General features: G+C 37.0%; 2 protein-coding genes across 14 annotated transcripts in view; one reads left to right on the forward strand and one right to left on the reverse strand.

Moving 5' to 3' along the window:
• Window positions 1–13,436, reverse strand: part of TIMM9 (translocase of inner mitochondrial membrane 9) — a 22,505-nt gene extending 9,069 nt beyond the window's left edge. Inside the window, exons 1-4 of one of the 7 annotated variants that reach the window (XM_037503433.2) lie at window positions 13,357–13,436; window positions 4,581–4,673; window positions 4,060–4,198; window positions 805–893 (exon numbers count right to left, since the gene is read on the reverse strand). The gene's annotated coding sequence lies outside the window, so the exon portion shown is untranslated. The other 6 variants (XM_037503434.2, XM_054690733.1, XM_037503438.2 and 3 more) reach the window with 6 other exon arrangements.
• The window catches only part of KIAA0586 (KIAA0586 ortholog), a 101,530-nt gene continuing 82,237 nt past the window's right edge, over window positions 3,823–23,115 (forward strand). For 4 of the 7 annotated variants that reach the window (XM_037503422.2, XM_037503425.2, XM_037503424.2 and 1 more), the window contains exons 1-10: window positions 3,824–3,945; window positions 4,431–4,730; window positions 5,703–5,770; window positions 8,110–8,179; window positions 9,827–9,896; window positions 14,310–14,484; window positions 15,225–15,446; window positions 17,180–17,333; window positions 18,971–19,138; window positions 21,532–21,655. In XM_037503422.2, the coding sequence (XP_037359319.1) occupies window positions 4,475–4,730; window positions 5,703–5,770; window positions 8,110–8,179; window positions 9,827–9,896; window positions 14,310–14,484; window positions 15,225–15,446; window positions 17,180–17,333; window positions 18,971–19,138; window positions 21,532–21,655 (1,307 nt within the window). In that variant the 5' untranslated portion in view covers window positions 3,824–3,945; window positions 4,431–4,474. Of the gene's footprint in view, window positions 3,946–4,430; window positions 4,731–5,702; window positions 5,771–8,109; window positions 8,180–9,826; window positions 9,897–13,411; window positions 13,616–14,309; window positions 14,485–15,224; window positions 15,447–17,179; window positions 17,334–18,970; window positions 19,139–21,531; window positions 21,656–23,115 lie in introns of those variants that run through there. The other 3 variants (XM_037503426.2, XM_037503423.2, XM_037503429.2) reach the window with 3 other exon arrangements.

Here is a 23,115-nt window from a genome sequence, read left to right on the forward strand (position 1 = left end):
ACTGAGTGACAAATGATGGTAAATGGGAAGTCTGACAAGAAACAGATGACGAACTCCCCACTTGCAATGGCATGAATTTTCTTAAAAACTATCATCTTGGTATTGTCTTTTAACTGCTCTTAACACAATTATATTTAAACAAAGTTGAAGTTCATAATTATGAGTAATATAATCTATCTCTTGAGAATATGGAAAGTAAAAGAGAAATAGTTCTTGTACAGACCACTATGTTAACATTGTAACTACCTTTTCTCTAGAATAATTCAATAATATATTTCAAATATCTTCCAAGAACTACAACTGAACTCACTAACAGCAATTTCTTAAACCTGCCCTAAATCTCTAAAGTGCTTCCCAGTAATCAAATATCAAGATTTTGGTATACTTTTATGTAGCTGCTCCTGGAAAACAATGGAGACAATTAAGTCAATAAATGGTTTTCAAATACTGGCTAGTTGGGGTTCTTATTTTGCAGTTATTTCATCCCAGGTTATGCTGACTAACAGTAACATCCAAACAAACTACCTGATAGTAAGAATAGGTAGCAGCAACGGTTGCCCTTTTATTTGGTACTAATTCCCAGATATTACAGAAGATGTTTATTATTGTAAAGGCAAATAGCCAATGAGGAATCGCCTTCTGGTTATATCCCTAAAACCTGAAAAGGGAGGGAAGGGATAAGGAATTCTATAACCCCTGGTTTATTGCAAATTATAGCAATACTTAGTTATTTCTGTGCCAAACAAAATATCACATAAAACCAGGGAACTTGAGTAAAGGGAGATCTTATCATCAAGCTCAAACCTTTTCTGATGCATGAGTTTCTTTTCTGTTCTGGAAAAGTAGTTGTCCAACCTTTGCTTGAATGTCTCCAGTAAGGCCTGATTTCTTATCTGAAAAATGAGGGGATTATAATGACTGCTGAGGCCCCTTCAAGTTCTAATAGTCTATTTAAGGAAAGTTAAGCTTTTTTGGCTAAATTACTATTTTGAATAGCCTCTTCCTTTCCAGTAAGTTAAATTCATTTGTCAATCTATTGTGATGTTACAATTCTTAAGCATATGTTATATGAATTTCATTCCAGGTATTAGGTATATTCAGTTGACTATCACAAAGACAACCAATTACCAGAAATTTCTGGATATTAAAAAAACAAACAGGGCCTCCCCTGGTGGCACAGCGGTTGAGCTCTGGGCTGCAAGGCTGCCCGCAGCTTCTGCAGCTCCATTCATTCCCGGGCCACCTGCAGGGTCCCACAAAAACAAACAATAGGTTACAGAGAGATGGCGCCATTTCTTTTTTAGAATTATGCCAATTTGTATTAGGACTGGAACCCAATTTTTAATTCTTTTCCAATTTGACCACCTTCACATAATTGCTCCTGGTTCCTGCATGATTGGTACTGGTAATTGGTACTCTTGTGATTCAGATAAGGAGCAGGAGTATATGATAACTCACTAGGTGACAGATTGTTGGGGAAGAAGGTATATTCAGGGCCTCAAAAGTTATTTATCACAAAAAAACACCTGTCACTTTATATTGGAAAGATCTGTCACCATCTTATCCAAATGATTAAACCTAGCATCACAAATACAACAAAAACAGAGCATTACCCATGTGGATTTCTTGCCAAAATTGTTTGATCTGATTCTAATCATGGAATAATTAGGAAAATTCACACTGTGAGATAATTTGTAAGATGACTGATTAGTCCTTCCAGAGTGCTAAAGTCAAAGTGGTGGAGGGATATTCTGATTAAAAGTCTCAAGAATTGTGACAACTAAACACAACGTGAAATTTGGATCTTTTATTGAAAAAAATTTTTTGGATTTATTTTTTTTTTGATAATTGGAGAAATGTGAATGTTATCTTTGTAGGTGGGATAATTTTACTGCAGCCATGTAACAGATTGTTTTCAAGGAGAATCATAATGAAGAAATTAGGGTTAAAGTTCATGACACCAGCAAGTTACTTGCAAATAGTTGAGCAAAAAATAAAAAGTCTATATGGATATATAGATATGAGAGTGGGAAAGAGAAAGCAAGTAAGTAAAAGTGTTGCCAACAAAGAAGAAATGAAAGAAAGAAAAATCTGTGAGCCATGATTTTTGTTCAGGAGCTATCTGTGTCTTTGCCATATGTTCGTTACTTTAAATTATTTGTAGCAGATTTAGGAGGTTATGGCTGATTAACTGACAGCCCTAACTCATTATTAATCAGCAAAAAATATTTTTGAAAGGTTATCGCAAACTGCTTTCAGTTGTAATGACTTGCCAGCTTAAAGATAAGCTTCTGAGCACTGACTGGAAGGGAGCAAGTCTATTGGATTTTATCACCAGCTCTGATATTAACAGTGTTGTAAGATCCTCAAATCAATGCTTTTATTTGAGTCATATTAATGTGTGCTACATTAACATCTTAAGAGACTATAGGGGAAAGGTCACTTTTTCTTTGGCATCTAAGTTTACTTAGAAAACAAGGGAGTTAAATAATCTACAATTCCTAATTCTCTGACAGTCATTCTTTTAATTCACCTACATTGTTAAACAAATTGTGGACAGTTACTACCTAAGTCTAATAAAGAGGGATATGGAACTGAAATAAAAAATGATTACAGAAACTTATAAAGGTGCAAAGAATTAAAAGCTTCTCCAAAGTTGAGTCCTTAAATTCCCTTTCAATTCTAGATATCTCCTATGAAAGTAGACAGCTGAGATGTAAAAACGAATTTTTTAATTTTGTTTTTACATCAGCTTACTTTTTTTTTTTTTAACGTTGATTAAACTGTTTCAAAGCCTCTAGTAAACGTAAAAAGAAACGCCTAAGTAGTACTGGCTGGGACCCTCGCCAGCCAGTAAGGGGTGCTGGTCCTGGTATTCAGTCGAGAGAGGGTCTCTTGCCTGTCTGCTCAAGGTCATGGCGTGGATGATTTACAGTCTAACTGTGTCACTGTCCGAAAACAAGACCCCGACTCACCCAACCCGGGATGAGGGTGGCTCAAACTCCTTCGCCCTTGTCACACGTTCCCCCGGCAGGTTCTAAACCCGCTCTGGGGCCGCGCAGTCGGGCTCCACAGACCCCCAGAGCCCCAAGCACGCGGCGGCCTCCTTGAGAGACAAGAGCCAGCTCTCCGGAGAGTCGCCTGTCGCCCACCGCCCGGGAACCCGGGGTTCTGAGGGAGAGAAAAAGAGACCATACTTCAGCACAGGCTCTCGCATCCGACACCAGTACGAGGCTGGGGGGGCTAGGCTGCCAGTCGAGTCTAGGGGCGGAGGGCTGGGGTCAGGGCGGGCGCCGCAGCCGCTGGATGGGAAAGAACACGTGGGAGCGGCGATATCAAATAGCCGGTAGACCCTTGACGCCGATTCGTTACGGAGCTGTGGCTTCTAGGAGAAGAGCAGTCATCCTCAACGAAGTCTAAAATATCCTGGTAATTAAATGCTGGATCGTATGCTTAAACAAAGTTCTCTATTTCTGAATTTTTCTCCTGTATCACGCGGAATCTGTCGAGAGGACTTATAACACTAATTTACCTATTCCCGCGTCCCTAACGGTCTCCAGGAGCGACGCTGAAAACAGTCCCTAAGAAACGCAAGGGGTACTTTGAGTCAGGTCAAGAGCGCCGCAGGTCTTCGTTGACTCTTTCGGGATTTAGTCAATTCTTTTTTTTTTTTTTTTTTTGTGGCAAGGTACTCCTTTAAAAAAATTTACAGCTGTTAGGAACATTTCGTGTTCGGAGTTAGTTTCCACCCGGAGGGAAATGGAAGGGGACCGGGGAGCGCTTCGCTCTTTGGTTGGACGCTTTGGACGCGTTCCTTGGCGCGCATGCGTGTTGCTTCTCAAGGGCGGGCTGAAAGGAAGCGGGCGTCGCCCCGCGGGCCGCTGAAGCTGGCGTCAGGTGAGACCTGTGCCGGGCGGTTGCCGAGCGTCGTGGAGGCGCGGAGAGGTGACTCTAGGTTTCGTGTGGTTGCAACAGGAGGGGTGTGTGAGCCTCTGTGCCCTAGGAAAGCTATTACGCTTGTTATGGGGTGATTTAAAGAAATTAGCATCTTGGTTTTACCTGCTTGACTCCCTCTTCTCCACAAATCCGCTCCCACACCCGTTTGATTTTGTGCTGCCGGCCCCTGGGTTGAGAAGTCGGTGTTGTGGTTCATCATTGTTTGGCGGCTATTCTCTTGTCAGCCTCATTTTCAGATTCCCTGGCAAGTTACATTAATAGAGCGAATGGGATAAATCGGTAAATATGATGGTTTAGAGGTCTCTAGTCCTAGGTTAAAGATTTAATACCAAGTGGAAAAGTCTAACTTTGTGGATCACTTTAGACATTGTTTTTATTTAAAAGTAGGTGACTGCGCGTTTCAAAATCACTTGAAATTCACATTGTCTTTCTCATCCTTCTTCGCGGCTCCGCTTCTCCGCACCTCTCCCCAGCCCCACAAGTTTTCAAAGCGGTGAAAATGATGTTCTGAAGTTTTATGGACCCCGAAGAAAGTTCTGTTCAGAACTGTGGGACTAGTTTTGTTACCAGTACTATGAAAGACTCTGGATTTAGCCCGGGAAAGAAAAAAAAGGTTAAAATACCAGCGAGGAGACTTCGTGAGGTAGTGACTCCAAATCGGGGAGCTAATTTGGCTTTGCTGAAAGATGAGTTGTCCTGTGTTCCTCCAGCGTTGTCTGCAAATAAACGTCTTCCTGTTAGAACGGGGACTAACTTGAATGGAACGTTACGTGGTATGTGCTTACAAATAGTTTTTCAACCAGTTCTCATTTTTGTAAATTATAATTTCCTTTTGTGTTTCAAACTTTAGAGGACATTCACTGTTTACATTCCCAAACGTAAGAAATGTCTAATTTATGCAGGAATTTGAAAACTGGCTCATTTCTCTGGAAAAATGGCCACGCACGTACAGTCTGCATCGAATAATAGCAAATAAGTGTAATGAATGAAACATTTAGATTTGCTTTGTTCTTGTTCATATGTGTGATAAACACAGTTAACTTGTATTATGCACTAATTTTTCCCCACTAGTAGGGCTTTTAACGAAATGCTCCACCTTCTGTTTGCGTAGTGCTGTCCAGTTTGGCATAGTAGAAAAACACTTCTGTGTTCCAGTTCACTTAACCTGTCTGGAACATAGTGAAAATGAAGATAGCATATGCTTTACCCACTTCACTGGTAAGTTGTGAGGATCAAGTTAATGAACATATATGCCAAAACAACAACAACAAAATGCTTTACAGTGCTGCTTTTAGAGAGGTACAGCACAACTTAGTCCTGCTGTTGTTACTTTTTAATATCATATATGTATTTTATTGTTGGCAAATAGTTCTACCCAGAGCTCATGACTTGACTTAAAGTACCCTTTGTATTTATTAGGGACTGTTTTCGGTGTAGCTCCTGGAGACTGTTAGGGGCGCGGAAATAGGTAAATTAGTGTTGTAAGACCTTTCGAAACCAATCCAGCAGTGTATTGAAATATTTTAAAACATTTTTAATCATCTCACTTGATTTTGAGTACTGACCCTTATTAACTGTAAAAACCTTCAGTGGGACATATTTAGCTACATTTTAAGATTTTTCTATGAAAAGTGGCTTCCAGTGTAGGTCTCACATTAATATGGAATTTGTAATTCTTGAATCATGCATTGCCCGTACAATTTCTGATTTAAAAATCACTTAAATTAACTCCTTTGTTTTGTTAGGTTCATCAGACTTAACTTCTGCGAGGAATTATCAGCCTCCATTAGAAAATTCCACTGTACCAGAAAGTGTAAGCAAAGGGATTCTTAATTATGCTCATGTTAAAATTTTCAGTACTTTCAAATAATATGTCCGAAATCGTTCATTTAACAACAGGACTTGTTTTTATTTGAATTTCACTTAACCAAGATACATGTTTTGAACAGTGTTTGAAATATTTAAAGGTTTAAATAGTGGGGAAAAAGCCCATCAGTAAGTTAATGACCGCTGAAATACTGTACTTGAAAAGAGCTTTGTTATAAAGAGTTTTCTAGAGACTTAACATGTTAAGTAAGTGGAAAAGGAACTATAAAAACATAATAAAAAAAAGTGAGGCGTGATTTTATATCATTCAAACTATTATAAAGTTTTTGTATGTCTGACTTTTTTTTGGCAGGGTCTCTAAGAAGCAAAATGAAATTGTCAATTAACCATTTTATTTATAATGCTGAAAATATATGATTAAAAATATATGTTTTGGTCATACAATAAGACTTTCAGTTTAACAAGGTTTAAGACTTTCAGTTTAACTAAAAGTGGAATTAGTGGAATTCCACCCCCCCCATCTTTATCACTATTGAGGTATTTTTAAAAATTATTTATTTATATATATTTTACATCATTGTTCATTTTTGTACAATGTTTGCTTTTTTTTTTTTTAAGATTTATTTTTATTTATTTATACAAGCACTGGGTACAGTCAGAAGCACGGGAGGGTGAGAGAATTCACCAGAGCCAGAGCAGGGAGCAGAACAGGCAGACTAAAGTACACTGCTGAGGGGAGTAGCAGGCCACAGGAGAGGTCTGGCGCCATGTGGGACCCTCCTCCGGTGGCTGGGGAGCAGCCGGGGGTTGAACCGGTGCTGCAGAGGCTGCAGGCAGCTTCGCAACCCAGCGCTCAACTGCTGTGCCACTGGGGAGGCCCTGTCACTATTGAAGTATTAAACAAGAAATCTTTGCAGATTCAACAGGTTGTTTTACTTTTCATTTTACTACTAGTGAAGCAGAAACTTTTTTCATGTATATGGTTATAAATGTGTGTTCTTTTGCAAGTGACATATTTATTTATTTTTTAAAGATTTATTTATGCATAGAAGAACTGGGGTATAGGCCAAAAGTGTTGAGGGGGGTGTGGTGAGAGCATTCACCAGAGACAGAGTGGGGAACAGAACAGGCAGAATGGCTGAAATACACTGCTGAGGGGAGCAGCATGCGATTTAGGAGAGGTCTGCTATGCTATGTGGGTAGCTCCCTGGGCGGGGATCGAACTCATGCTGCAGTGGCTGTGGATAGCTTCATAGGTTGCCTCTTAACCCCTTGTGCCATCAGGGAGGCCCTGCAAGTGACATATTTATGTGCGATGTTTTTTTCCTTAGTGATTTGTATTGATTCTTGCTGATTTCTTCATATTACTTTCCCAAATGCATTCTATAGTATTGGTAATCTCATTAGCTGTTTTTTGGAACTTAATGCCTGTTGTCAGCCAGCACTTCGGATCAGTTTTCTTTTATGATTTTTTTCTTTTCCCTTTTCTAATTTAGCAGAAAAAGAGAAAAGGTATGTCTCAAGCAGGTGAAGAACATTGTTGAATAAATCTAGTATTTAGAAAGTTAGGGTGTCAGCACTGAATAGAATCTTAGAGCTGAAGTCTAGGATTATACATGTGAGCAGAAAGCTATTTGCCAAGAGGTGTCACCTATTTAGAGAAGCCTTCTGAGACTATGTTACGAGTTCGGTGACAAAGAGTACTGTGATTAATTTCTGCTATTGTGCCATTTGACAATCCTCTTGTACTCCATTTGACTCAGTCATATTTTCACATTTAGCTGTAGCATTTGAGATGTTTCATGACTTGCTCTGCTAGAAGTGGCAAATCTGGATTTGAGTCTGAATTTCAGGGCTACAATTGCTTGTTTATTCATGTACTCATTCATTCACTTGTCTGTTAGCTCATTTCTCACTCAAATTCTTGAGTAGCCTCAGGGTACCTAAGCTTTTTGGTGGTCCCAGAAATTAAGTCTATAAAGCATGTAATCCTGCCCTACTGGAACATAGTAGTCACATAGCTAGTAAATGGTACTTAATCAGTAATAAATCATGAAATTTATTAAGCCGATAAGAGACCAGGAAAAAGACTAATTATAATAAAGTAAAAATCAAAATCAACAAGCAACTATAAACCAGAAACACGCGGGGAGGTGAGGAGGGAAGGAGGGAGTTGAGTCAAAATAAGGGGGGTGGGAATTGTGTGGGGAATAATAGCCAAGATGAAAATGCATACATTGTGCAAAAATGAAAAGTGATGTAAAAAATATATAAAATTAAGTTAAAAAAATTTATTAAGCCTTTCATTTCTTTCATATCCCAAAGGATTTTTCCAAAGATGTTGCAGTGCAAAGGTTGCCTTTGGATAAAATGGAAGAGAGCAACAGACATAAAGGTGAAAGGATATACTTGAGGTTTTTTTTATTGTGTTAAAATATATATTACATTTTATTCTAATCTAACTACACATAAAATCTAAACTATACATAAGAATTTATCATCTTTAAGTGTTTAGTTCCACATTAGGTACATTTATATTGTGCAGCCATCATCACCGTCCATCTTCAGAACTTTTCTGTCTTTTCCAGCTGAAACCTCTGTGCTCATTAAACATTAACTCTCCATCCCCCTCTCCCTCTAGCCCCTGGCAACCTCCATTCTGCTTTCTGCATCGATGAATTTCTCTGTATATCATACAAATACTTGTCCTTTTTTATTGAGTTATTTCACTTAGCATGATTTCATGATTCCTCTGTCTTGTAACTTATTAGAATTTTCTTTGTAAGGGTAGAATTTAAAATTTTTGTTACATTCATTAATTTTAGACATTCTTAAAATAGCTTCAGTTTTTTTTTTAATTATGTTTATTGGTTGACAACGCTGTTTATGTTTTAAGGGTATAGTTTCACACCTATGTATGTTATCACACCATGCCCATCACCAATAATCCTTTGCTATGATAGTCCATTGGGTCCCTTCCCTTTTTTTTTTTTTAAGATTTATTTATTTATGCATACAAGAGCTGGGGTACAGGCCAGAAGTGTGGGGGGTGAGAGGATTCACCAGAGACAGAGTAGGGAACAGAACAGGCAGATTAACCGAAGTACACTGCTGAGGGGAGCAGTGGGCGAGTCAGGAGAGGTCTGCTGCGCCATGTGGATTGCTCCCTGGCCGGAATCGAGCTCATGCTGCAAAGGCTGCGGACAGCTTCATAGGGTGCATCTTAACCCCCTGCGCCACCAGGGAGGCCTCCCCTTCCCTTCTTATTTTAATTTTTAATTAGTTCTTCCTTCCAAACTAATATTCCTTCTATTAACACTAATTGTTAATGGAATCTCCAAAGTTAAGAAATGGTAAAGGTAATTTTATTTTACCAATCTATTGTACAGGTTTGCTATTAGATATCAATTTATTAATTTTGAATACTCTTTGGCAAAATAATAGATAAAAATATGCTTTGAAAAATTTTAGTTAATGACATCTTTTTTTTTTTTTAAGGATTTATTTATTTATTTATACAAGCACTGGGTACATTCAGAAGCATGGGAGGGTAAGAGAATTCACCAGAGCCAGAGCGGGGAACAGAATAGGCAGACCTATGAAACACACTGCTGAGGGGAGCAGCAGGTTTGGCAGGAGAGGTCTGCGTGCCATGTGGTACCCTTGCCAGTGCCCGGGGATCGAACCAGTGCTGCAGAGGCTGTGGGCAGCTTCACAGCCCAGTGCTCAACCGCTGCACCACCAGCGGAGGTCCAGTTAATGACATCTTTAAGTAGTTGGTTTTATTTAACCTAAGAAGTTATTTTTTAAGTTTGAGGAAAAGGCTCCAGTTTGGTCCCAGCTGTTTTTGATATAATTTTCCCCCTTGGGTCTAGAGTTACAGTTCTTTATTAGTCTATAATTTGTTGCCTTTTTTATTGGGAAATCCTATTGCTGAATTCCTAAAACATTCTTTTAGTTTAAAATGTTTTTTTGAGTAGCTTATTAAAATTTAGTACATTTTCAGGAATTTGAAATATATTGTTTTGTCTTGATTTTGCAGCAAATGACATATTTATTTCTCAGTATACCATGGGACAGAAAGATCCTCTCAGAGCAGTTTTGAAGCAAAAGTAAGTTTCATTTATAGAAAATAGATGTGTTTCTATATGGTTCTCTAAAATCAGTTTCATTTTTACTTTGGACATAGGAGAAACTTATTTTTCAATGTGTGAAATATAGTGTGATGATATCAATAAACCATTTTGTATGGTGCTAGATACATATTAAAATATTCAATAGCTGTTAACTATTATAATAGAAGAGATCCTGTTCTAAGCAGTTTATGTGCATTAACTCATTTAATACAAAGTCCATTAAAGAAGATTCCATTATTCCAGAGTCCCCATTTTATAGATGAGGAATTTGAGGCATAGAGAGAGTGATAGATTGTTTTTTCAGTAGTCATTTAGTCGATAGTCACTGGTTGGGATTCAAACCTAGACAGTTGCCTTTAGAGTCGTTTTTCTTAATCAGTTCTCTCTACTAACAGCAGTGGCCAGATAGTTACAAATACATAATACTTATTATTTACTGTGAAATGACAGACTTTTTCCTGCTTGATGTTTGTGAAAAGGATAAGCTTAGCCCTGGACAGAGTGAAGGCTACTGCTCCACTCAGATGCTTCCTCCTAACTTTATCTTGAATACCAATAAAATCCAAAACCAGTCCTGACAGCAGCACCATGATAAACATGCAAGAATACATCTTTTGCTTGAGAAACAATTTTTCCCTTTGTGGGGATAGAATGAAATATATATTCTTAGGCTGAATTTATTCTACTCCTGAGCCAGATCCTCCTGGAAGGCTCCTTAGAATATAGCAAGACATTTTCACTTGCTTTTGATGTCTCATTTCATTCAAAGAGGAAATTTTATATTACTTTTGTGGATGTAAAACCAGTATTTTAAGTAATATGATTAAGATAAAAATATAACCTGCAGTTATCCATTGTATAATATTATGCTCTGGACTAAAGAAAACAAATACTATCACTAAACAACAAAGGTGTGATCTCAGCCAACCAGAGTTTCACAGGTGGTTGATTGACTCTGTTATGGTTTTTTTTTCCTTTTAACATTTGTTCAACCTACAATTCCTAATATGTTATATACTGCTTAAGAGAGGCATTTGGATGGCAAATTGTGTCTTGGAATTTGTAAGTATACATCAAGGGTAGATTTTAATGCTGTGTTACTTGTATTTTTTTTTTTTTTTTTTTTTTTTAGTGAGAATGGTGGGTGACAGTTGGCAAAGGGATTCTAAAATTTATCCAAAAGGACAACAGTTGAGAATATATGTACCTGCTGTTATGCAGTTGAGAAAGCTAACTTTGGGAAAACAAAAATGAAATAAGGAAGAATCTGCTCTATTTGATAGTATAATGTTGTCTAAAGCTATAGTAATAAAAATAATAGACTGGAGTTTTTGAGGAATGAAGAATCAGACCAGAATGTCTAGAACAGAGGAAAAATGTCTTAATATGTGGCTGGAGTGGTAAGCAGTTGGCTGAGTTATGAACTCCTTTATAGGTGTTTTGAAATTTAAGAGAAATGGCAAATCATTTAAAAGTTTTAAAAAATGATGTATATTTCTTAGGAAGTTCACTTAGGTAGCAGTATCAAAAAATGTATTGGAAGAAAGTTGCACTATGATCCAGGAAACCAATTGGCTACAGTTTTTCTTAGATCTCTTTGAGATGAATTAGATTAGGCCTGATTACTGGGTATTGGCAGAGAGAGAATGGGAATTATGCTGAACTGGAGAGGACTTAGACAGATTGGGAAGATGATTTTGAGATAGAATTGACAAAAGTGAATGATTATATGTGAGAGTAGGAAAGAGCTGAGGGTTCGTTCCAGATTTTTGTCTTGTATAAATGCATAGACATTAGTAGTATTCCTTGAGAAAGGGAATCCTTGAAACAGGATCCTTGTGGGAATAAATTTCACTTTGGACATGTCAGGGGCTTTAGGTGCCTAAAGGACATTGAATATAAGACATTGAATATAAAGGTCAAATTCACTAATGAGGTCTAAGTTAGAAATCCAGATGTAGAAGTTATCAGTGTGTAGATGGTAGTCTAAACTTCTGAAAGTCGTTGAAGTGATGAGTGAGAATGTGAGAGTGAAGAGACAGAGGAGGCTAGGACTCTGAGAAAACCAAGCCTTTAAACCAAGCCTATAAAGAAAGCAAGCTAACTTCTAAATGCTACCAAGAAAGTTTATCCAAAGTGTAGGGGAGTATGGTGTTAATAAAGTCCAGAGAAATGTGGAAATGAGGTTTTCGATGTACTGTTTAGGGGTAAAGAAAAATAAAGAATGAGAATAGTCCTTTGAATTGAGCAAGAATTATTATTAGTGGCCTTGGTGAGAACAATTTTAGCAAATTATAGGGATGTCAGAATCAGAGGATTTAGAAATAAAGAAAAAGATTCTAAAAATGGCTAGATGGAAATTATCTCCTCCAAATGGGAAAAGTATGTGTATTTTTCCATTTTTTTAATATTTAGAAATTATATTTGCTATATTAGGCATTTATTAATTTGATAATTAGAAAAACTAAAATTTAAAATGCTATAAAGAAGATGGGTGGGTGTTGAATTAATGTTGAATGAGAAATCTTAAAGGATGAGTCACATTGAGACTTTGGGCAGGAATACTGAAAGATAGGAAGTAATTAAATTATATTTTCTTAGTGTACTACTCAAGTCAGTTAAAAATGTACTGAGCACCTGCTATCTGCTTAGTTCTTTTTTGTTAGTTGCTATTTGGTGTAAAGATGTCTCTCAAACCACCCTCCAAAGGTTGCTTATCTGTAGTGCTAAGTAAGGGTGAGAGTATGTATATATATGAAGGAATAAGAGGTTAGAACTCTTAGGACGGAGCTCTGCATTCAACATGTTAAACTGTTCTAAACCTAGATAGGATAGCTAATTATCAAGTTTCAGTTGTACGGTATACACAGTAAATGCCAAAACGAATGAATGAAGATAGAGATCAAGTGGAAGTGTTATAAGGATAAACTTATTGAAAAAGTTAAGACTTTGCATAGGATCTTAAAGAAGGAGGAAAATAGTAAGTTAGTTAGATGAAAGTTGAGAGAACAGTGAGGAAAATCATGGAGCCAGCTGTGGGAGAGGTGTCTTGTTGTCAGTGAGGAATGGCGTGATTCCTAGGAGAGATTGTTTTGTGAAGTAACAAAGTGTATATACCATATATATGTATTTATGTATGTGTGTGTGTAGTGTTTTTGGAAAGCCAGCAGAAGAAATAAGCCTATTCAGTTGTCTATAAGGAATAATTTTAGATTTTTGAATGGTGGAGCGTTATCTGTGGAAAGTTTTTAAGGAAGTAAAACTGGAATAATGAAACAGTTGGCAATAGGTGATGAAGTTTCTTACTAAAGAGGAAGAAGTACAGAGGGGGAGAGTGTCTAAGAGAGAAAACCAAGGTTGGGGGAAGATGTCTAGGAATCAGGCCCTAAATCTGCCACTTTCTATTTTGGGACTTTGATCAAGTAAATCCTTTTACCTCTTGGTTCTCAGTTTTCTTCATCTGTAAAAGTAGGGAATTGAAATAGATGGCTTATGGGAGTCCCCTTGCCTCTGTAATTCTGTGACTTGTTCCTGCAATTGTGATGAAATAATTGGAAAAATTGGTGATTCACTTGAGTTCGTGAGAAGGTAGGCAAGAGTATACCTACCTAGGCAGAAGTCAGGACAATTTCAAAATTTTGAGACTGAGAAAAATGATGCTTTCAGTAGAAATGAAGAAATATCAGAAAGGACTAGTAAGTTTAAGAGCTCTGTTTCTTTAAAAATGAAAGGGGAAATCCCAGAGCTGGAGATGGAATACACTTTTGCAGTTTTTACTTAGACTTACTTAAGAATTCCAGTTTTGTCAGTTCCGTTCATTATTTTCTTTTAAGTCAAATATAGAGCAAAATTCATGAGTCTTTTTAGTATTTTGTTAAATGCCTTGTTACAGATATGTATCAATTTGCCGGATTCATTTTTAATGCAGGCTGCTTAACATTGTGTTTTGTACCCATTTTAACAAACCAGGTGACACTAGTTAAATCTAATTGAACTAGAATCCAGAAAATTCTTTTCAGCAGTTTTAACAATCCCTTTTAGGTTGCCTACCTTTGGGAATAAAACTTGAATTCTTAGAACCTTTTAAACACTTTTTAAATTTTTAGTTTTTAATTTTTTAACTTCGCAATTAATATTCATACCCTTTTATAAACATGAATATTATTTTCTGAAATATCACTGCCTTCAAGGAATTATTGTTATTTCTTCAGTGTTTAGTGACCTGAACCTTAATAGATTTCATTAACCAAATACTGTTTGATAGAGATTTTGGTAGGGAAAAACAGGTATTTCAATTAAAAAAAATCAAAACCCACGTTTAGCAGATATTTCTTGGGATGGTTCAGGGTAGCTTACTAAATATATTTTTATCCGTTTTTTTATTTACAGAACTCAAACTATGCCTGTTTTTAAGGAGGTAAAGGTACAGCTTTTAGACGATGCAGGCACAGAAAAGGACTCTGTTACTCCAGAGACTAGAACTTCACCCTGTGGAATTGATTCAGCTACAACTGTGGCTGCAGCAACTGCCGCCGCTATTGCAACAGCAGCTCCACTTATAAAAGTATATTTTTCTCCCCAGATATTCATAACTGCTTTGTAAAATGTTAAAATATTTGTTAGTAACTGATTCTGTAAATAGTTGAGTCCAGTTGCTGATGAAGGACATTCTAGTTGCTCTCAGTTTGAAAGAGTCTATCTGTAATGTATCTCCTCTCAGGAGTTGTGAGACTTTCTGCCTCTTCACTGTGATAATACCAGAATATTCAGGGCTCTTCCAGTTTTAGCACTGAAAATCTCTCATCCTGAGAAAACACTCCAGTCCAACCCAAGATGATTGGTCATCCTTACTTAAGAGTTCTAAGGCACCTTAGAGATAATCTGTGCCAACCTCCTCATTTGTAAATGAAGAAACTGAAAAACAGGTAAGAGTAGGCACAGGTCCTAGAGCTAATAGGTGGCAGAGTCAAGATTAGAACTCAAGGTTGGTGACCTAACTCAGTTTTGCATTAGTGATGTATCAAAAGCTACTTTGTTTTGCTATTTCCCTTTTTTTACATTTCCAATTAAGTCTTTTATTTTTGGTATTATAAAGATCCAATGTGGCAAACTTTTTTTATGAGGCAGTATCTACCTAAGGATGGCTATCTTCTGCCTTTTGTTTCTGTGATTCTGAAAACAAAGGCATTAAATCATCAGTAATTTAGAGGGTAAAAGCTCTTGCTTTATCATTTCAATATAAATTGCAATAAATAATCTTTTTAGGAATTGATTATTTTTTTTAAATATCTTTTGATATTTTAGGTGCAGAGTGAGTTGGAAGCAAAAGTGAATTCTGTTACAGAATTGCTCAATAAGTTACAGGAAACTGATAAGCAGTTACAGCGTGTTACAGAACAGCAAACAAGCATTCAGCAGACACAGGAGAAACTACATTGTCATGATCATGAAAAGCAAATGAATGTGTTTATGGAGCAGCACATTAGGCATCTTGAAAAATTACAACAGCAGCAAATAGATATTCAGGTATCTATAATAAAACTAGCACACATGCCCTGATCTATTACCACCTGAATCTCTAAACCCTATTCTTGATTATTGGAATAGCTCATTAGATTAAAACCGTTTTGATTCTTAAATAGTGATTTACTTGTTCTTCATTCTTCCTCTCTATTTGGAAAGTTGCATGTTGTAGTTCAAATGTCAGCAGTTCTGTGAGAACTCTCCTTATAGTTGGCCTTTCTTCTCCCTAACTTCTCCCTCCCCCTTGCCCTTCCCTTCCTTTACCAAAAACATAAAGAATAAGCTGTTTTTTTTTCCAGGATAATCTTGATTAACTTACAAATATAGGTATTTACAATGTGTTTTCAAAGCATTTCCCTTTTAATGGGAAGCTTAGCTTCACGAAATCCAAAATTAAAATATTTTTTAAAAATTTCTATTTTGTTTATAAGACAAAGAAGAATCTATCATAAGTCAAGGAAATGCATTTATCCTTCAGGAACCAGCATTGTTGTATTATGTCCATTTAGCAAAATCTAATCTAGTAATTCTTCCTTCTGGCATGATTTCAAACTCAGTGACATTTTCCAGTACCATATTTACAAAATCATCGAATTCTAGAAGTTTGTCAGCAATTTTTTTATCACGCTAAAGCACAATGTGAGTTCTTGATCCCATATGTTTGTCTATAAACTCTAGAGGAAACAACTACAATGGGCTAGTGGTATCGTTAGCAACTGTGGCAATGCTGGAAGTGGCCTGCATTCATCCAGTTTTCCTTCTTTTGTGATATTTCTGTTTATAGGTACTTATATGGCAATCATTTATTTACTTAGAAAGCTTTATAAAAATATAGCAATCACCTCATTTATTCATAGTTTTGGTTACTGTGGTCAACCTCAATCCAAAATATTATGTAAGATAATTTGACAGAGATACCATATTCACATAACTTTTATTATAGTATATTGTTATATTATATTGTATATTTTATAGTATATTGTAGTATATTGTTATAGTATATTGTATAGTATATTGTTATAGTAGAGTATAGTATATTGCTATAATATATTGTTATAATTGCTCTGTTTTATTATTATTGTTAATCTCTTTTATTATTATTGTTAATGTGCCTAATTTATAAATTAAACTTCATCATAGATAATGTATGCATAGTTAAAAACAGTACAATTTCAGTCATGCACTGGGGGTGTATTCTCCATTGATAAGGAGGGCTACTGTACTTATGCTTGCACCTCTCAGATTGTGAGAGTGTCTGAGATGGGACCTTGAATAGCTTAGCACTCTCTAATGATTCTGATGTACACACTTGCAGGAAAACTGCATGGTTTTTAAGCCATTGCTTGAAATGAAATCTTACCATCCAGGATATTAAAGATGAGATGTTTTGGTTTAAAATTTCCTTGTTGAGGTAGAGGTTTAGGACTAGGACCCCTTTCTCCTGATCCTCTCATAGCTTGCTTTGTTGGTCCGTCCCTGAGATAGAAAGGAAGAAAGTACAGTGTAGAATGTTTAAATAAAATCAAGATCACAGTGCAGAGCCACACTTTAATATACATCTTTGTGCTACTATATCCTTCAAATCAGATCTCTATGCAATGGAGAGTTGCATGTAGTTTGTGTATTTTCATTGTTAAATTGCATTGTTTTCAAGTCCTGTGTTAAATTTCATTGTCTTTTGTTATCTAACTCTTTCAAATGATACTTGAATTAATAAATAATTTTGTGTCTTCTAGACTCATTTCATTGGTGCCGCACTCAAGACTAGTAGTTTTCAGCCTGTTACCATGCCTCCTACTGGAGCAGTGGAAAAGTATTCTGTAAAACCAGACCTTTCTAATTTTAGTAGCTATAATCAATCTTCATACAACACATTTTCTTCCAAACAAGGTAAAAATACATAGTTGAGTCTGTGAATAAAAAATGTTAGCTGTGAATTTCATTGTGGCATATAAACTGAAAACTTACTTGTTAGATTGTAGAGTATTTGTTTTATAAAATTTTTCTTTTTTTAGATTAGGTAACATTTTTACAATAATTTTTTGTTCATTAAGTTATGGATCATGTCCTACTTTGTGGTTTTAGTAACCTTCATAAATTGTCAAAAGCACTTAAAAATTTAGAAAAGTTTTACTTACCTAGGGTCAAAAAATGTGGTCGACACTCTGGTTCATTGGCTAACTGCATGTTTTCCATTTTTCTTTATTCTGCTAGCTGAGAAACCACCTGAATATAATTATAAATATTTTCAGAGTTTGTAGTATGTCTTTTTATTTTAATAGAATTTTAAAAACCTCTGTTTATGACAACAAATAATATAGAGCTTACTTGTATTAAACCTTTGGAATTTAAAATAAGTGAATAAATATCTCCATTATTGATATTTGAATAATGAATGAACATTAAGAATCTATCCCTTCAATGGTTTACAGTAGTACAATACTGCTCATTTTTAATTTGTGTAGTATTACATAGTAAAGATGCCTTACATTTGTAAGATGTCTTATGTTTTACAACAAATGAGCTGTCCTTGTAAAACTGTTGTGAAATGATACGAGTCCATTTTCAGTTCTAAAGGGAGGAGGATGAAGGATATAGATAGAAGTTTTAAAGATTTGTTTGCTCAAGAGTGAGAATATTATAGCTGTGGCCAGAACTCAGGTTTCAGTGTAACCAGCCATATATCTTCTACAGAGGTGGATATTTGCTTCATACTTAACTTCAGAGAATTACTTGTTCATAATTTTGTTTTTTTAGACTTGAATTTTAAAAGAAAAAGATGTCTGTTTTATTGATTCTATACTTAATTTGTATCTGTGTACTTTAGTGACAATAACAAGAAGAAAAAAAGAGTAAATTAAAAATCAGCAAAGTAAAATTTTATTTTTCTATTCTTTTACTTGGGCATATATCATATTTATGTAGTGTAGCATAAATATAATTTTGTACTTTTTTTACTGGTATATCAAAAGTAATTCCCATGTTTTATATAGTTACCTCAATTTTTATTTTTAATGACTAAAGGATAGTCTGTTGAATAACTTTCACACTTGACAATTATCCTATTTTTGGACAGTTAGGCAGTTTTAAGGGTTTTTCTTTATTAATAATACTGTAATTAAAATTGTCTTGTATTTAATGCTTTTTCTTCTTTAGGTTATTTCCTTCAGATAAATTCCTAAGAATAAAATTGCTAGGGCAAAGAATATAAAAATTATAAAACTTTCTGTACTTAGTGCCAGATAGTCTTAATAGTTTTCATTGCCATTAGCTGTGAGTGTCTGGCTATACCGTTTACACCACAGCTTAAATAGCACTGAATATTATCACTTTAATCATAATTTATTGGTAAAGTGCATGTAATCTATTTCTTTTGACTTCTGGTAAGCATGGAATTATTTTTGTATCTTGTTATAATTTGCATATATTATGAAGTTTTCTGTTATTTTTAAAATGTGGGGAGAAAGCAATACTTTACAACTTAAAGTTTTTTAAGAGTAAGTTAAATTTATTGTTTTCTGTTAAAGCACCTTCCAGAGAGGTTGAAGAAAAGGGTTTTGATAAACAGAAATCTCCTCTGGAGACACCAGCACCTCGCAGGTTTGCTCCTATACCTCTTTCAAAGGATGATAAAATATCAAAGAGGGAAAATCCGATGGAAGAAAAAGAAAATGTGGAGATATCTGGTAATACAGGTAAAAAAGCACTTACAAAAAAAAAAAGTAAAAAGCACAATTAATACCCATTTTTTTATTAGACCTATCTCAAGAACAGATTTTTTTTTTTTTTTTTAACTGAGGCACCTTTTGGTTTGCAACATCGTGATTTAGAGGTCTAAGATCTCCCCCTTCAGGTGGTGGTACCACACTATACTCACCACCAAAACACCGATAGTCCTCAACCATAGTCCATTGTGCTCCTTCCGTACTTGGTTGTTTCCCCTCCCCTTCCATCTCTGGTAGCCTCAGTTCTGCTGTCAGATTCCTAGGGTTTAGGTTATAGGTTTGGCTTTATCTGACTAACCCTTGATTTTGTTTCTTTACATTCCACATATAAGTGACCCCATCTGGTATCTTTTTTCCTTCTGACTTATTTCACTTATCTTAATTCCTTCCAGTTCCACCCATGCTGTGGCAAATGGCAAAAGCTTATCTTTTTAATAGCTGAGTAGTATTCCATTTTGTGTATATATCACATCTTTCTAATCATCTTTTTGGGGGGCATTTAAGTTGTTTCCATAGCTTGGCTTTGTAAATAGTGCTGCAGTGATGCTAGGAGTACATATTTCCTTCAAATTAGTGTTTTTGTTTTCTTTGGGTAAATACCTAGAATTAGAATTGCTGGGTCATATGCTAGATCTGTTTTTAATATTTGAGACACCTCCATATTATTTTCCATAAGGCCTGGACTATACTACATTCCTACCGGCATTATATATGAGTTCCTTTTTCTTCATATCCTTACCAACAATTTTTTTTCTGGTCTTTTGGATATGGGCCATTCTTACAAGTGTGATGAGCTATCTCATATGGTTTTGATTTGTAGATTTCTGCACTCATGATTTATAATTCTCCCATATGCCTAGTAGTAAATAAAATGGGATCTCTATTTTTAATACTTTTCTTTAGATGATACTTACTAGGTAATTCAGGTTCTTTACATTCTTTGTAGAAGGAGTTGGAGATAGAAATTTATCATCTGGTGGCCTCCCTAGTGGCGCAGGGGGTTAAGACGCACCCTGTGAAGCTATTGGCAGCCTCTACAGCACGAGTTTGATTCCTGGCCAGGGAGCAACCCACATGGTGCAGCAGACCTCTCCTGTCTTGCCTGCTGCTCCCCTAAGCAGTGTACTTCAGTCAGTCTGCCTGCTCTGTTCCCCACTCTGTGTCTGGTGAACCCTCTCACCCCCCACACCTCTGGCCTGTACCCCCGTTCTTATGCATAAATAAAATAAATCTTTTTTTTTTTTTTTTTTTTTTTAAAGATTTATTTATTTATTTATACAAGCACTGGGTAGAGTCAGAAGCACGGGAGGGTGAGAGAATTCACCAGAGCCAGAGCGGGGAGCAGAGCAGGCAGAAGGACTGAAGTACACTGCTGAGGGGAGCAGCGGGCGGCAGGAGAGGTCTGCGCGCCAGGTGGGACCCTCCTCCGGTGGCCGGGGAGCAGCCAGGGATCGAACCGGCGCTGCAGAGGCTGCGGGCAGCTTCGCAACCCAGCGCTCAACCGCTGCGCCACCGGGGAGGCCCAAAATAAATCTTTTTTAAAAAAAAGAAATTTATAATCTATCTTCTGTAGGTTGTTCCTTAAAACTTTAAAGAATAAGTCTTGTTATTAATAAAAAATGCTTTGCTAAAGGTAAGGTTGATTTAAGATTTTATTTATTTATACAAGCACTGGGGTATAGGCCAGAGGTGCATGAGGGTGAGAGAATCCACCAGAGACAGAGCAGGGAGCAGAACAGGCAGAAGGACCGAAATACACTGCTGAGGGGAGCAGTGGGTGAGACAGGAGAGGTCTGCTGCGCCATGTGGGAATTTCCCTGGCCGGCCAGGAATCAAACCGGCACCTTAGAGGCTATAGACAGTTTCACAGCACTGCACTCAACCAGTTGCGCCACCTGTGAGGCCCAAGATTGATCATTTTAGAGCATGTATCCTTAGATTTTTTTTTAGAAGTGACTTTCTGCTTCCTGCTCTGTACCCCAGTTCTTGTATAAAAAAATAAATCATTTTTTTAAAGATTTATTTATTTTGGGCCTCCCTGATCGCACAGTGATTGAGCGCTACACTGCGAAGCTGTCTGCAGCCTCTGCAGCGCTGGTTCAATTCCCCGCTGGTGGGGGAGAACCCCACATGGCGCAGCAGATCTCTCCTGCCTCGCCTGCTGCTCCCCTCAGCAGTGTCTTCGGTCCATCTGCCCGTTCTGTTCCCCACTCTGGCTCTGGTGAATTCTCTCACCCTTCTGCACTTCTGACCTGTACCCCAGTTCTTGTATAAAATAAAAAAATAAATCTTTTTAAAAAATTAATTAATTATGATTATATAAATCAATTATATTTGAAAAATAATATTGTTTTCTGTTACAGGAAATGTAAGACTGTTGGAACAAATTTTGAATAATCATGATTCTTTGACAAGAAAAGGTGAATCTTCTGACAAATCCTCACTACCTAGGTCAAAAATAGGATGGAATCCTGAGAGGAGAAACAGGTAAAAACAAGAGATTAGAATAAAAGCTATATTGAAAAGAGCTTTGTTCATGTTTCTGAAATTTCTCTATGAATTTTAACATTTATAGCATTTCTTTTAAAAATTATCTTTGATGGGGCCTCCCCAGTGGCGCAGTGGTTGAGCGCTGGGTTGCAAAGCTGCCCACGGTCTCTGCAGCGCCGGTTCGCTCCCCGGCTGCTCCCCGGCCACCGGAGGAGGGTCCCGCATGGCGTGCAGACCTCTCCTGCCGCCCGCTGCTCCCCTCAGCAGTATACTTCGGTCCTTCTGCCTGCTCTGCTCCCCGCTCTGGCTCTGGTGAATTCTCTCACCCTCCCGCGCTTCTGACTGTACCCAGTGCATGTATAAACAAAACAAACAAACAAATAAATAAATAAAAAAAAATGCCTCTATAAAAAAGTAAAAATAAAAAAGAACGATATAAAAAATATATTTAAAAAAAATTCTTTAAAAAAAATTATCTTAGATGTAGTTAGTTTTCTGCTGATAATATGTATTTTCCTCTATAATTGTAAAATGAATTTATCTTAAAATATGTATTATTGATTTTTAATAATGCAGATTATCTGTTTCTGAGAAATTGATATCTGGACTGTCCGTCCAAAATAATCTAGTGCAGAGTGGGGAAACTGGATTAGAAGTAGAGATAGGGGCCTCCCCGGTGGCACAGCGGTTGAGCGCTGGGCTGCAAAGCTGCCTGCAGCCTCTGCAGTGCCTGTTCGATCCCCAGCCACCAGGCGAGGGTCCCACATGGTGCGCAGACCTCTCCTGCTGCACCTGCTGCTCCCCTCAGCAGTGTACCTCAGTCCTTCTGCCTGTTCTGCTCCCGGCTCTGGCTCTGGTGAATTCTCTCACCCTCCCGCACTTCTGACTGTACCCAGTGCTTGTATAAATAAATAAATAAATCTTTTAAAAAATAAAATAAATCAAAAAAAAAAAAAGAGCTGGAGTGTAGGCCAGAGGTGGTGGGGGAAGACAGATTGGGGAGCAGAACAGGCAGATTGACTGAAATACACTGCTGAGGGGAGTAGCAGGTGAAACAGGAGAGGTCTGCTGTGCCATGTGGGTTAGCTCCCTGGCCAGGTATCCACTCATGCTGCAGTGGCTGCTGATAGCTTCATAGTGCTGAGACTCAAACCCTTGTGCCACGTGGGAGGCCCCATTTTTCCCTTTGTAGTAGTGTGAGTCTGTTGGTTTTCACAGCTACACTGGTTGTAAAACTATTGACTCTCAAGGGTACCACAGAATTGGTTAAGATGTTTTGGTAATGAGACAACCTTAGATGTCATAAAGCTTGCTGTTCTTTGTCAGAGTCAGCCATTTTTCTTGAATAAATAGTATTGGGTTGTTGGTTTTGGAAAATTGATTTTGACAATTTTTTTTTTTTTTTTGACATTCTCTGTGTTCTTATGGAGGAGTAGATTTTTAGAGGTTTTTATTCC

Source organism: Talpa occidentalis, unplaced genomic scaffold (assembly GCF_014898055.3).
Source record: "Talpa occidentalis isolate TD23 unplaced genomic scaffold, MPIMG_talOcc4v2.1 talOcc4.11, whole genome shotgun sequence".
Taxonomy (NCBI): Eukaryota; Metazoa; Chordata; class Mammalia; order Eulipotyphla; family Talpidae; genus Talpa; species Talpa occidentalis.